We start from the raw sequence: 15,243 nt of genomic DNA, 5'->3' as shown, positions 1-15,243 counted from the left end.
TTTTGCATAAATTTGATCTTTGTAAGCCTAAGTTTTTTTTTTTTTTTTTGCGGTACGCGGGCCTCTCACTGTTGTGGCCTCTCCCGTCGCGGAGTACAGGCTCCGGATGCGCAGGCTCAGCGGCCATGGCCCACGGGCCCAGCCGCTCCGCGGCATGTGGGATCCTCCCACACCGGGGCACGAACCCGTGTTCCCTGCATCGGCAGGCGGACTTTCAACCACTGCGCCATCAGGGGAGCCCCAAGCCTTAGTATTTTTAAGAAATGTATTTGGCATAACTATAAGAAATGTATTTGGCATAACTATAGAAAATTTCATGATGGGTTTGAAATCTCATTAGCTGATCATAATGTTCAGTAAGCACATATAATGTTTGGTTTTAAGTTTGGTTTCCTCTTCTAATCATTTTTTTTTCTCATGATCTATATCCTAAAGTAATGACTTGCTTCTAATTTACCATCCTTGAATAAGTCAAACTTCGATTGTTCCAACTAGGTGTCTCCTATTTTTTTTTTTAATCTATCTATCTATCTATCTGAATATTCCTTTCTTCCCTTTTGTGACTTAGTTTTCAGCTAGCTCTTGAGAAAGATGCTGAAGTTGCTGAATATCATTACCAACTTGGGTTAACATATTGGTCTATGGGTGAAGAAACAAGAAAAGATAAAACAAAGGCTCTTACCCATTTTCTAAAGGTAACATATGCTATTTAGTTCTTAGTTGAAATGGATTCATTATGAAATCAAATCTGATAATCACATAAGTTAGGTACTTAAAATTACCCTTTACTGATTTTTTTTTTTGTGTTTCATCTCTCACACATAAGGTTTTGTGAGAATGTTGTATGGGTTTTCAAGGAGAAAATTAAATCATAAAAATGTAAAAGTTACTAATTTAAGAAACACGTGTTATAGAAAATGAGACATCAGTACCTTTGGAAAACAATACTGTTTTTAGGTAATTTCCACTGTACTTTTATTGCCATGTGAGTCTTATATACTTCTACGTGTTTAACTTCTTATATTTTAGATGTGTAACAGCTAGAAGTTTTACATTCCTATCTTGACTCTTAGAAACAGATTGATGAAATAATAACTCTAATTTCGCATTTCTTTTAGCAGAGAAATAGTATTTTTATATTTGTTTGTTTTCTGTAACCGGTAATGGCCAGTTTTCATGTCTGCTTTAAATCTTACGTTAAAGGATGTTTTGGCATATTTTTGTATATTTATTTATTTTTTTAAATTTGTATATTTATCTTTTGTGTTTTTAAAGGGACCCATCCAAACAAACTTTAATATTCTGTTATTATCAATTTTTATTTTTCAGGCTGCCAAACTGGATACATACATGGGCAAAGTTTTCTGCTATTTAGGTCATTATTACAGGGATGTAGTAGGAGATAGAAACAGAGCCCGTGGATGTTACAGGAAAGCTTTTGAATTAGATGACACTGATGCTGAATCTGGAGCTGCAGCAGTTGACTTAAGTGTAGAGCTTGAAGAGATGGTATGTCTAATAATTTAAACACTTTTGTCTTTTTTTTAATCCTGAGTATAGAAATAGAAATATTTTTATATGTGTACTTGAAAGTTATTTTTTAATTTTTATTTGTAGATGCTATAGAAATATTTCTGCCACTGCTTATAGAGTAAATTTTCTTTTTATTGGCAGATACTAAATTACTTAATGTTGAAAGTGTGGTTCAGTATATACCAGTGTAAGTTTAAAAAATCAAAAGTGGTAAATGAAAATATATCTGTTTACTTTACATAAGTGTTCAGTATTTTTATAATATTTAATATCTCTAATACTAGTCTTTTCTTCTTATTAGGAAACTGCCTTAGCTATCCTAACAACAGTCACTCAAAAGGCAAGTGCTGGAGCGGCAAAATGGGCCTGGCTTAGGCGAGGACTATACTATTTAAAAGCTGGTCAACATTCTCAAGCAGTGGCTGAGTAAGGCACCTTTCTATATTTAACATCTGATAGACAACCTAATGGTTCCTTAAATTAAACTCCATTTATATCCAAAATGAACTTATAAGTTGCCTCATACCAGGTTGTATTTCAAGGGAAGAAATAGCAAAATTTATTTATGGTTCATTGGTTCTTACTATCTGCACGGCACTGGAATTACAAAATTGCATTAACTGATGTCCTTGTGTTAAGGAGAGAGCCGTCCAGGGAAGTGAAGTCTTAATAGTATCATGTATATAGCAGGTTCTCAATAGAAATTTAAGGAATGATAAAAAACCAAGGTTAATATCTTTGTTGTTCTCCCACTGAGAAGCATTGTTTTGGGGAAGGGGAGACACTGGCAGCTTGAAGGGCATATGGAGCAGCTCATTTTTAATAGTTTGGTTTGAACCATGTAAAGAAAATATGTTTGAGTCAAAGTTGTTCTGATTTATGTTAATACCTAGAATACAGGCATTTAAAATTTTTTCATGGCTTTGGAATCTGATCAGAAATTTAAAGCATGCCTGTTGTTCCTATTTTTCAACTCTCATATTTTTGTTTTGGTAGGAGGCTTGGTGGGGGCTTATAGACTGTGATGAGGCATATTGAGATATATACCTATTCTGGTAGGATAGGAAACTGGAGTTCTCCTACATAGTCCAGGGAAAGAAATTTTGGTGAGCATTTTTTCAAAAATTTATTTTGTTTTTATTCATTCTAAAATTACAATAAAATTTCTTAGTATGAAAAAACCCATGTCATAAAAGGAACAGGTATACTTGCTTTAAATAAATACGGTTTTTCACTTTTATCCATAGGAGGAACCATGGATATGTGTGATTCAGTTAAATTACTTCGTATTTTTCTTTCAGATATGGAAGTAGTTCTATTACTTTTAGTTCTCTTACTCTTTCTTGAAATTTTAGTTTACAGGCAGCATTGAGGGCAGACCCAAAGGACTTCAATTGTTGGGAGTCATTAGGAGAGGCATATTTAAGCAGAGGTGGCTATACAACAGCCTTGAAATCCTTCACAAAAGCCAGTGAGCTGAACCCCGAATCCACATACAGTGTGTTTAAGGTTGCAGCAATACAGCAAATCCTAGGCAAATATAAAGAGGCGGTAGCTCAATACCAGCTGATCATTAAAAAGAAAGAAGATTATGTGCCTGCTTTGAAAGGTAATTTCTCTTTCATAGCTCCTTTGTCTTTTGTGATACTGAAGTATAAAATCCTTGAATAAATTTCTAAATGTATCGAGTAACTTGAAAGCGACTTCTTTAGTCAACAGCAAGTGTCTGGTATGAACTGTTTATAGTATAGCTTTTTACATAGATTTGAATATAGAAAGATGAAATTTTGTTTCATAACAGTTAATAAATAGTAATATGATAGAGATTTAGCTTTTAGATAAGTAGTATGATAGCTGTGGGATCTAAAAACGGATCTCTAAAACAAGAATTTCCCTGCTCTTATATTTTGATAATTAATTCACTATATTCTCAGAATATCGTAATACCTTTTAGTTACTTTGTAAATTATAGAATCTCATTTTTAAACTTTTTGAACTTTAGAGGCAACTTGCATTGTTTTGTAATTATCTAAATTAATTTTAGTTCCTTTATAGATACCTGTTCCTTCTTAACAAATTATTTTTGGTAATTTAAAGTAAAACACCACCATCCATATTTAATTAATTTTTTAATGATTACTTCTAACCATTAAAAAAACCTGGAGCTCATTATATTTGCTTCTCTCTTTCCTTTTTAAAGAAACAGTGGGGGGTTTAATTCAGAAATAGTGTTATGTTTTAAGTGACATGTAACTTAGGCCTTGAAACCCTTTTTAAAAATTTTTTTTATAAAACTCCTTAACAGAAGGAGAACTCACATTTATTACATGTTTACTGGCCACTTTAGGAAATTGCTATTTAATTTTGATAGTATAGTTTGCTACATAGTTTTGAATATAAAGAGGTCAAATCTTGTTTCACAGCAACCTAATAAATAGTAATATGATAGCAAGTAGCATCATATTAGATATTATTAGGTAATATCCCCATTTTCAAAGCTAAGATTTTAAGAGGTAAGTAATTTGCCCAAAATCAAGGAAATTCTTAGGTTCCATAGATAGTTTTTATCTTTTAGTACATGTTTACTCCAGCAGAACCTTGCCATTTGAATTCTTTAATAAATGCATCAAGACCATGCTTAAGATAACTTTTATAAAATACCATTAAGTTTTGTTTTCTGGAAAGTGGCTGTAATATAACACTAATGAATTTATTTGATGTTCATTCTCAGTGTTTCTTTTACATATTTTAACAACTACAAACTTACCTGATTTTAGGTTTGGGTGAATGCCATCTCATGATGGCAAAAGCAGCTCTAGTTGATTATCTTGATGGAAAAGCTGTAGACCACATAGAGAAAGCACTGGAATATTTTACTCGGTTAGTATCATTATTTATGAGTCTATTTTCTTAGTATTATATAATAAAGCCAATTTTAGGAAATCATGCTTTGTTTATCCTGTTAGCTATAGCAATCATTATTCAGAATCTCAAACATAAAAGAGTAACAGACTAGTCAGTTAATTCTGTAACATACATATTGTATTAATTTTGCACTGGGGAACAGATACAATTTCTTGCTTTTAGCAGCTGACATGCTGGAAGCATAGAGAAGGATGGGAAGGAAGAAGCAGTCAGCTAGTGGAGCAGCAGCTTGGGTACCACGTGTTATTGTTCTCTTTCAGGAGACCTAGAGATGCAAGTATCTCTAATTGGAACTGATTGGAAAATGGGGCTTCAGGTGCACAATAGGCTTTACATTCAGTGATCAGGGCCCATTTTAGACTAATTAGTAGGGCTGAAGGTGAAGGGAGATGAGCAATCTGATTGCTCCTGGAGAGAATCTGTGTAGGAAAAGAAGTGATGTCAAATAACAAGAAATAAATCAGAAAGATTTCAGTAAATCTGGTGATTTTATAGAACTAAATTCATTAGTTAGGTAGAAGTGTTATTTGTGATAGATGACTAAAAAGTACTCAAGTTAGACATAGAATTAAATTTTTTTGCTCTTAAACATCTTTCTTGTGCTTCACTTCCTTTCTTTCCCTACTTGCCCTCTCCTGTGTGTCGTGTTGATTTGCTTGCTCTAGAATTCCTTTGCTTTGAGCATGAACCAAATCTGAAATGAAAACTTCATTCTTTTCTTCCACTGATTTTTATTGCTACTTTTCAAGTCTTATGTAATACATATAGCTCTTTCCAAAGGAAGGTATTGTGAAGAGGGGTGTAATTTGTTTGAACTAGTATTTAAGGGTGAATGTGAACCTTTGAGTGATGATACTTCAGCTACAAATACTGCCTTTCTGAGTCTGGGAAATTTTGTTCTGGATAACACTCACAACTAATTATGAGGAGGTATACAAAACTTTTAAAGTGATATTCCCACATTTATATTTACTTTACTTCTAGACTTAAAGTTCACACTACCACAGTTCTAGTGTAAGGGTGATAGAAGTTACTTCACTTTACAGATATTTTATTTTTTATTGAACTTAAAAGGAGATAAGAGTTTAGGTTGCTAAAATTGCCAGTGTTTTCTTTTCTGTTTTCCTCTCTGCTTTCTTCTTTCCTGCTGTCAAGTTTAGAAATTACACTAAGATATTTAGGCAAAAGAGCTACAAATAGTGTCCTTCCTCCTGATCCTCACAGTGGGCTTTCAGTGATGACTGCAGTAATTAATCTTGTTTCTCAGGAAGACATTGAAAAATGATTTTTGGCTGGACTCCATGAGTAGAAAAGGCTATGAAAAATGTTCCATCTGCTTGCCCATCTGCCAGCAACATAGCTGTTTGTGATAGCTGATTATTGAGACTTGGCTTAATTGAGAAATTGCTGTGTTTTATTTGTAAGATTTTGAGAAGAGAAAATTGAAGAGAAATGAATAACTGAGATTTTCTCATTCTAAAAGGAAGTGCCCTTTATCACCATAGTTAATATTTTTATTTACTTTTTGAGCTTGTCCACTGAGTCTTTCTTGCTTCAATAAATACGGTTTTTCACATTCTCATATTTAGATTTTTGGTATTCTTGATCTCAGAGAGTAAAAAGCATTTGGACTACCAAATATATTTTATATTTACTAGTCCTTGTTTTTTAATATGTAAAGGAAGATCTTCAAGCAAAACCTAAGTTTACAATAATCAACTATGAGACAGTTACCAACCTTATTGCTTTGCTTTTTGTTTAAATAGACAAACACAAGAAGCATAATTTAAAAAATTCAGCATTAAAGATAAATTGGTCCTGGAAAATTCATTGATTTATTTATGTGATTTCTGCTGCTTCTAAGAAAAATGATAAAGAGTACCAAAGAAATGTTTCCAAAGTTTCTGTCACTTAAAACAGTCAATTTCTTCTCCTTCCCCTCTTCCTTTCTTCATAATAAGGAGGTGATAAGATATAAGATGGCTAGAAGGAATTCAGTAAAGCATTTGCTGCATTTAGCTAAGGAACTAAATCAAAATTGTATGTATACTTTTTCTGTTTTAATTGTATGTAGTAGTGAGGGAGATAAACGCCATACGTTTTGGAAATAATTTGTAAGAATCACACTGTTTCTTTTTTTTAGGGCTCTGCAGCATCGAGCTGATGTGTCTTGCCTTTGGAAGCTAGTTGGGGATGCTTGTACCAGTCTGTATGCTGTCTCACTATCTAAAGTGAATGTTAGTGTCTTAGGAGTCCTCCTAGGTCAGAAAGAAGGAAAACAAGTATTAAAGAAATATGAGCTCCTCCATCTTGGAGGAAGGTAATTTTCAATGATTGCCAGTGGATGACATTCAAATCGAATTAGAACATCATAACACAATATAACATTCACTTTTATATTTCTATAGGTGTTATGGTCGTGCATTAAAACTGATGTCTACATCTAACACGTGGTGTGATCTTGGAATTAATTATTATCGCCAAGCACAACATCTAGCAGAAACAGGCAGCAAGTCGAATGATCTTCAGGAGCTATTGGAGAAATCTTTGCATGTATGGTTTTGAGAAATTTTTCATAAACTTTTAAAAAAACTAAGGGCTTTTCTGAAAGATGCTTTTGATAAATTCTGTAGTGTTTTCACATAAAACCACACTTACCTTGATATAAATGCTGATATTCTGAGAAAAATTTATCTACTTTTATTTTTCAGTGTCTGAAAAAGGCTGTGAGACTTGACAGTAATAATCACTTATACTGGAATGCTCTTGGTGTAGTTTCATGTTACAGTGGTAAGAATTGAATGACACTTCAATATTTTTAGAAGATTGCCTGTTTTCAGGCAGTAAAGTTCAGTTTTATTGAAATCTGTATTTTTCAGGTATTAGAAATTATGCCCTTGCTCAGCACTGTTTCATCAAATCAATCCAATCAGAACAAATTGTGAGTGTTACGTGTCTCTGTCTATGCAAAATAACTTCAAAATTTAGTGTTAATGATTTTCTGAGACTGCTATGTAGACAAGGGACCTAATTTTGTATATGTGTGTTTTTTAGAATGCTGTTGCATGGACCAACTTGGGAGTGTTATACCTTGCAAATGAAAAGATTGAGGTACATTGTCTGTTTTGTCCTATTAAAAGTAAAGAACATTTTCTATATATGTCCTCTTCATAATAGCTTAACTTGTTGTGGAGAAATACTTTGCACATTGTTATCTATCCAGCATGCTCTCTAATATGCTAGATCATTGATAGCATTCACTTTATTATATTGAATAATGAATGTGTAAGATTTCCCTTTTCATGTCACAAGAAATTTCTGGTTTTATAATTATGTTGTTTTTTTCATTTGGAGATTAAAATAATTCTGTTATGAATTATTTGGGTGTGTTTCTTTTTATCTTTTACACATTAAGAGGAGTCCCATGTAGGCTGTGTTGGGGGTGGGGTGATGAAGTAAGGGCATTTATTAGTACTCTCTAGAAACTTAAATTTAACCTTTGCTTGGTAATTTAGATTTGGCTTTAGCAGATATTAATCCCTTTACATGCCACGGTGTAAATTGTCATACGTGAAGAGTTGTATATAGAGAATTGGAACTACAGTAGTGGGAAGCATGTTTATAGGTCATGTTTAGAAGTTTCCACAAATCTATATATAATAGCACATCTGTACTGTTTTGTGTTTCAGCCGGTATATTAAATATCATCCTTTTAAAATAGCTTCAGTGGTATTCTCAGGGATACATGAAGTCACTGCGGAGATTGCTTTAGAAGATTGTAAATAGAATGAAGAAAAATATTAATTTGGATCTTAAAATATGTGAAAATATTTTTTTAAAATTTAAACAAAGATAAGTCTTAGTTAATAAGCTACGAATGTGGTTTTATGGTAGTGTGGTGCAGTTGTTGTCCATGAGCTTACTTTCTTATGAGAAAAAAAGACTATTTCCTGCCACACATAGATAGATTATTGGGAAAACAATACAAAGCAGCGTATAATAAGTTATTCTTTGTAGCAGAAAAAAAGCATATGATTTAAAGTGTCCAAGTGGGGTAACTTGAAAGTTTCCTAACTGTTAGCTCAGATTTATGTTGACCACTCCTTTCACCCAGTAGCAGGTCTCAGACCTCACTTGTTGGTAGTTTTTATCTTCCCAGTTGAGCTCCAAGAGAGGGGAATAGATTCAGCCTTCTCTAATTATTTCCATCAGACCTGTGGCTTAGCAAATAGATGGGTAATTGGTTCAAAGTTCTGCAGGCTATGAGGCAGACACCTACAGTGCCCTTTCATTGAGGACCAGAATCCCTAAGCCTGTAGAGAAATCTGTTGAATCCGGGACTCTTTCAGGACTATATTTAAGACATAGTTGTAAGCATTGCCAATTGTGCTTAAACAGTGAAGTTTTAGGTTCATTTGTATTTATGTTTACAAGTCTGGCTTTTCTTATTCTCTTATGCTTTTTAAATATAAGTGCTTTAATATAAAGTTTATAAAATGGCTTGTTATTTTTTGCCTTTTTTTCCTAGCAAGCTCATGAAGCTTTCAAAATGGCTCAATCCCTTGATCCATCTTATTTAATGTGCTGGATTGGACAAGTAAGATATATAACATATAGTTATTAATAATCTGTTTTATAACTAACATGTTAATAGAAAGTGGTATAAATAACGTGTCAATATAAACAACACTGATAATAATGATAGCATTTGAGGGCTTACTTTGTGCCAGTTGCTGTGCTAGGCTCTTTGTGTGTGGAAGCTGAAGCTAAAAGATCCCATGTATCATGCCCAAAGTCATACAGCTTGTAATGATTAAGCTTTGATTTGAGGGGCTTTGAACACCATCATTCTGCCATTATTATTCTTAAAAAATAAACCTAGAACTCTGTTAACATACATTTATCAAAAAAATGAACATTTACAAGATCATTTTGATTATGTTTTCTCATTTTCTGTAAAATCTTCATATTTGATTTGGTACTTGTTTATGAGGGCCCCCCACCCCCGCCCGGCAAAGTTTAGATTTTTGTACTGCCAAATAGGAATCAGGTTACTAGTCTGAGTCTGTCACTTACTAATTGTTTTACCTTAACATATCACTTCTGGATTTCATTTTTCTTACCTGAAAAAGAAGGAGATTGGCCTGAGTGGCCTCCAAGGTCTTGTCTAGTTGAGAAGTTGTAATAAATTAGTAAGTGGTTGATTGTTTCAGTTCAGAGACTAGTGGGAGCATCATCCCTATTAGAAAATCATTAATCAGGGATTAGATATCTTCTCTTATACTTTGACTCTTGAGTCTGATTTTAGTTAATCGGTGAAACATGCAGAGTTAGGAAAGGCAAACTCCTGTTGCCATTAGCTGTGGTAGCATCTGGGAGCAGTGGCGTTACTACACTAATCTCTATGTAAGGTTTTGGACCTAGGGGGTCTGAGAATTTGCATTTATAACTGCTCCCAACTGAGGACGATGCTGGTGGTCCAGGGCCTTCACTTTGAGTAGCACTGCTGTAGGTCAGTAGGTCTGAGATGCTCATCAGAGTCACTTAAGTATTTTTTTTCTTATTTTTATTTATTTATTTTTTAAATTTTATTTATGTTTGGCTGTATTGGGTCTTCATTGCTGCACGTGGGCTTTCTCTAGTTGTGGCGAGCGGGGGCTACTCTTCGTTGCAGTGCGTGGGCTTCTTATTGCGGTGACTTCTCTTGTTGCAGAGCGTGGGCTTCAGTAGTTGTGGCATGCAGGCTCAGTAGTTGTAGCTCGTGGGCTCTGGAGCGCAGGTTCAGTATTTGTGGCGTACAGACTTAGTTTCTCCGTGGCTTATGGGATCTTCCCAGACCAGGGCTCGAACCCGTGTCCCCTGCATTGGCAGGCAGATTCTTAACCACTGTGCCACCAGGGAAGTCCCTTTTCTTATTTTTAAATTATTTCTGTTCTTAAAAATAATTTATTTCAGGAGGTAATTAGTAGATTTAATTAAAATGGTAACAATAGAGTGTGGCTTAATATTAATTTCTTAGTTAGTAATGTATGATAACTAAAAAAAAAAACCCTGCTTTCTTATAAAAGATAGATGAGCTTGAAAGTAATTTTAACTATCACATAATCTATGAAGTCAGTGGCATAGATATAATATTTAAAATCCTGAGGCAGTTTTAAAAAATAAACATGATGAGACTCTACCCAGATCTATGGAAGCTAGATTTCTAGGGGAGAGGATCTCCTTTTTAAAAGCTTTCCAGTTGAATCTGAGGGGACCCTGTGATTAACAACTCTAATCCAGACAAATACCAGTATGAATAGATTGGGGGGAGGGAAGGGAGAAGGTAGCATAACTTTATCAGTGTTCTAAGGAATTTTACGTGGATTATTTCACTAACTCCCTGGTTGCAAATGGAGTTCTGCAAGCATCTGTCAGCTTAAGGGCTAATTTAACAAGTCATTCTGGTCCTCTGAGCCATGGGAATACGGTAGCCAAGATTGAAAAAGAAGTTAACTTTGCTTTTAAGCACAGCCAGTAAACCTTTGGTTCCTCCAAAGAGTTTCATTTATTATTATTGTTAGTAGGAGTAGTGGTAGTAGTAATAGTAGTAGTAGTAGTCCTTTTAAACACATTAAGAGCCTCCTTTTTCCTTTTATAGGCTCTAATTGCAGAGACAGTTGGAAGTTATGACACCATGGATCTCTTCAGGCACACTACAGAACTCAGTATGCACGTAAGAATTTGAGCATTCTTCAGGATTCATTAATGAATAAAGTACTGTCCTTCTTGAAAAATTGAATACATAGTGGTATTAGATGTTAATGATAGCAGTTGTCCCTACTCTTCATTCTTTCTTAAAAAACAGATTGAACTGTCATTAAAGAGCTGATGAAGAAATGACATTGGATTCAGTAGATGAAGTAGTCATGTAGAATAGAAACTGAGACTCTAAAAAAAAAACCACGATCGACAGATGAATGGATAAAGAAGATGTGGCACATATATACAATGGAATATTACTCAGCCATAAAAAGAGACAAAATTGAGTTATTTGTAGTGAGGTGGATGGACCTAGAGTCTGTCATACAGAGTGAAGTAAGTCAGAAAGAGAAAAACAAATACCATATGCCAATACATATATATGGAATCTAAAAAAAAAAAAGGTTCTGAAGAACCTAGGGGCAGGACAGGAATAAAGACACAGATGTAGAGAATGGACTTGAGGACATGGGGAGGGGGAATGGTAAGCTGAGACGAAGTGAGAGAGTGGCATGGACATATATACACTACCAAATGTAAAATAGATAGCTAGTGGGAAGCAGCCGCATAACACAGGGAGATCAGCTTCTGCTTTGTGACCACCTGGAGGGGTGGGATAGGGAGGGTGGGAGGGAGACGCAAGAGGTAGGGGATATGGGGATATATGTGTACTTATAGCTGATTTAGTTTGTTATACAGCAGCAACTAACAGAACAATGTAAAGCAATTATACTCCAATAAGGCCTGTTAAAAAAACAAACAAACTGGTACGTCCATACCTACGGAATGCTAAGCAATAAAAAGGAGTTAACTATTAATACAAAAAAAAATGAGATAAATACTAGACTTGGTTGACATTTCTCGATTATTTATGAAAGTGTTTTAGAATTCTTTTGATTGGTAATTATTTGTTTGACCTATGGAAATGATGCTGAGAAGAAGCAAACCAACCCATCAGGAGGGGCTCTGTTTTTTCCCCTTTATTTATCCTGCTTGATTCTTCTACTTAGGTTTGAAGCAAGTGATTTAAATATGTTCTTAGCTGTGTTGTATCATAGTGACCCTTTATTTAAAGGCACTTACCAGTTGACTTAGAAGACTAAGATGTGATATTTACTGTATTGAAGTACATTGTTTCATTTCTTAATTTTTCTTGGAAGATTTATTACCCTGTGTCTACTTGTTAATTTTGGCCTTTTTACAGACGGAGGGAGCAATAGGTTATGCGTATTGGGTCTGTACAACATTGCAAGATAAAAGCAACAGAGACACGGAGCTGTACCAGTACAACATCCTCCAGATGAATGCAATTCCAGCAGCACAAGTGGTTTTGAGTAAATACACAGGTAAGGCACCTGTTATACAATGGCAAGATACATGAAGAATTGTTGAGATAATTTAAAGAATTTAAATTAATTAAATTTAAAATTAATTCCAAATTAAATATTAGCTCCTTAAGACATGAATTTGCCCTTTCCCCCCACGGCCAAGTATTCTGCTTTTTAAACTTTTCTAAAGATTTTTGAAGAGTGCTGAAAATTGTTATTACCTATTGATTCAAGGTAGAAGTGATTTCCATGTTGTAGTAGGAAGCATTTTGGAGCCTAATGGTCCTGAGTTGCTGCTGTTCTAGCTCTGCTGTTTACTTTCTCTGCAGTCTTAGGCCAAGTATTTTACTTGCCTTAACTTCTGTTAATCTTGGGAAGTAGAGATAATAATACTGAGGTTGCAGAGATGTGAGAATTCAATGAGGTAATATGCTTTAAGTTCCAAACCCAGTGCCTTTAACGTCCCACTTTAACACCTAATCTTTCTTCAACATACTGGAAATGTTTAGGCTTAGGAAAAGGACAGAATGGTGAAATTTAATTAGCCATCTATTGTAATAACTTTCTTCCTTAATAAAACTAACATTGGGTGTAGTCTCAGCTCCACCACTTAGTAGCCATGATGAAACCTTGGGCTTATTACCAAATTGAATTTTAGTTTTCCTACCTATAATCCAAGAGTGAAAGTATCTATTGCTTAGGGTTTAATGAGATGATACATATAAAATGTTATGCAGAGTACCTGGCATATCCTAGATGCTCAAGAAATATTAGTTTCACTAGCATCTTATTTATCCCTCAACAAAATTCTAATAAAGAAGCAAGGCGTTTAAGCAGTAATATTGACAGTTGAATAATATGAAGAATCAGATAAACTGAAAAGCAGAGGAGAAAATGCCTCATCATTGTAATATGCAGGATGGTAATACTCTTCCTGCATTGAGCCTGGGGCACTTGAGCAGAAGGCAGTTCATTTATAAACATCAGCACTTCGGGACGTTAAAATGTTATGCAGTGTGCCCAAATGAATGACTCTAATGAATACCTAGAGCCTCTGAGAAAGTGTATGATCAGAAATTTTATTGATAGGTTTCCTTACAGAATGGGAAACATTTGTGAAGGGTTTACATAAAGAGGTAAATTTTTAGCTGTCTGCAAAATTCAGATACCTAGAACAACAAACAGTCTCTGACAGTTATAAATAGCTAGGTTTTTGAGTCTGTAGTGGAGCCGTATCATATATTCATTTAACAAATTCAATTATATGTGCTTGACCAAAAAAATATTAATTTAGAAGCAGAAAAGAGAGAGGGGGGACAAGAGAAAATGCAGATAAATCATTTGTCCTGCTGACCGTTGGCCTCAGGGTGAGAGTGGATGAAGGTTATGGGTCTCCTCTTAATTTGACTCAGTTTGGTGACCTTCTCCTTGTGTGATGACCTAAGAATTTTGCAGGAATCATTTTAACCGTGTGATTTTTACCGTATGCTTTGACAGTTAGAACCTAACCATCACATAAGATGTGATTATACTCTACTCTGTTAAACAGTTTAAGAGATTTGAAGGCTTGCTTCCCAACACAAGTTGATCAGATGTGTTTTTTTCTCCTTTGCACGTTAGTAGATGATATATGAGGTTTTTTGACATTAGAATTCAAAATGCTACACTGAAAGTGCCCAAATCATCTTCTGTTTCTAGAGTACAATACTGAATTTTTTTAAAAATACATAGAAATTGGAACAGAACCACCAAGAGAAATTGTTGCTAAATTTAATCCCAGGAAGGTTTAAGTGACTAGCCAAAGAACTGGATTTCCTTACAATTCAAATGACCCGTTTTAACATGAGCTATGATTTCAAATTGTTATACCTTTGGGAATAAAAAAGTGTTTAAACTTTAAAACATAAATAGAAGCCATATGTAACTATAGATGTTACTCAGTAATTTAAAAGAGTTCTGAAATGATTACTGGTATTTTATAGTCAGGATAAAATCAGACTACTATTCTTAGCAATGCCCATGACCTCAGGAAATAATCTAGTGTTTAAAATGTTGAAAAAAATTGAAAATAAAACTCATATTTTACAAACACAACCATTATGCACATGCAAAGAAAAGATATTTTTGGATTTCCAGAAAGAATTCAGAATTATGCTCCAGCTTTCACAATGTTGGGTTACTTAAATGAACATCTACAACTGAAGAAGGAAGCAGCAGATGCATACCAGAGGTAAAGGCTCCCTTTAATTGAAATGTGGTCCTTATTTGTCAGTTGGCCTTTTTAAGATATAGTTTCATTTTCATGAAGAAGGTACTAATAAAATGTTCTGATTCTTTTCCTGATCTTTCATTATTTATTATTATTACATTTTGTATATGAAAAGATACAGTTCTAAATTTTCAGCTATATTTTCGTTTCTGTTGCTCAACCTGAGAGAAAGAGAGGAAGAGAGAGACAGAGAGAGAAAAAAAATAAAAACCAAACCAGAAAACCTCTCAGGTTTTAGAAAAATCTGTCCCTTTATAGTTTGTCTCGCTTTATTATTAAAGACATGTGTTTATTCAGAGAAGAAATGAGATTTAAGGCATGAGAAAAAATTACATGTTATTTTGAATCACTTTAATGTCTACTATATCGTATTTATTCATTCAGTAAATATTTGTTAAACTGCTATGTGTCAAGCAGTGTCCTTGGCAGTGGCAATTTAGCAGTGAG

The 15,243-nt window shown here is 34.3% G+C and overlaps 1 protein-coding gene across 10 annotated transcripts in view; it reads left to right on the top strand.

Moving 5' to 3' along the window:
• Positions 1-15,243, top strand: part of SKIC3 (SKI3 subunit of superkiller complex) — a 158,309-nt gene that overhangs the window by 102,642 nt on the left and 40,424 nt on the right. For all 10 annotated transcript variants that reach the window (XM_067731261.1, XM_067731255.1, XM_067731254.1 and 7 more), the window contains 14 exons: positions 569-695; positions 1,330-1,509; positions 1,835-1,959; positions 2,889-3,142; positions 4,311-4,413; positions 6,602-6,778; positions 6,867-7,011; positions 7,170-7,248; positions 7,338-7,399; positions 7,513-7,569; positions 8,987-9,055; positions 11,099-11,173; positions 12,404-12,545; positions 14,664-14,757. In XM_067731261.1, coding sequence (XP_067587362.1) covers positions 569-695; positions 1,330-1,509; positions 1,835-1,959; positions 2,889-3,142; positions 4,311-4,413; positions 6,602-6,778; positions 6,867-7,011; positions 7,170-7,248; positions 7,338-7,399; positions 7,513-7,569; positions 8,987-9,055; positions 11,099-11,173; positions 12,404-12,545; positions 14,664-14,757 — 1,689 coding nt within the window. The remainder of the gene's footprint in view (positions 1-568; positions 696-1,329; positions 1,510-1,834; positions 1,960-2,888; positions 3,143-4,310; positions 4,414-6,601; positions 6,779-6,866; positions 7,012-7,169; positions 7,249-7,337; positions 7,400-7,512; positions 7,570-8,986; positions 9,056-11,098; positions 11,174-12,403; positions 12,546-14,663; positions 14,758-15,243) is intronic.

This window comes from Pseudorca crassidens, chromosome 3, assembly GCF_039906515.1.
Source record: "Pseudorca crassidens isolate mPseCra1 chromosome 3, mPseCra1.hap1, whole genome shotgun sequence".
Classification (NCBI taxonomy): Eukaryota; Metazoa; Chordata; class Mammalia; order Artiodactyla; family Delphinidae; genus Pseudorca; species Pseudorca crassidens.
Note: the sequence above shows the minus strand (reverse complement) of the source record. Positions and strands in the feature narration are given on the sequence as shown.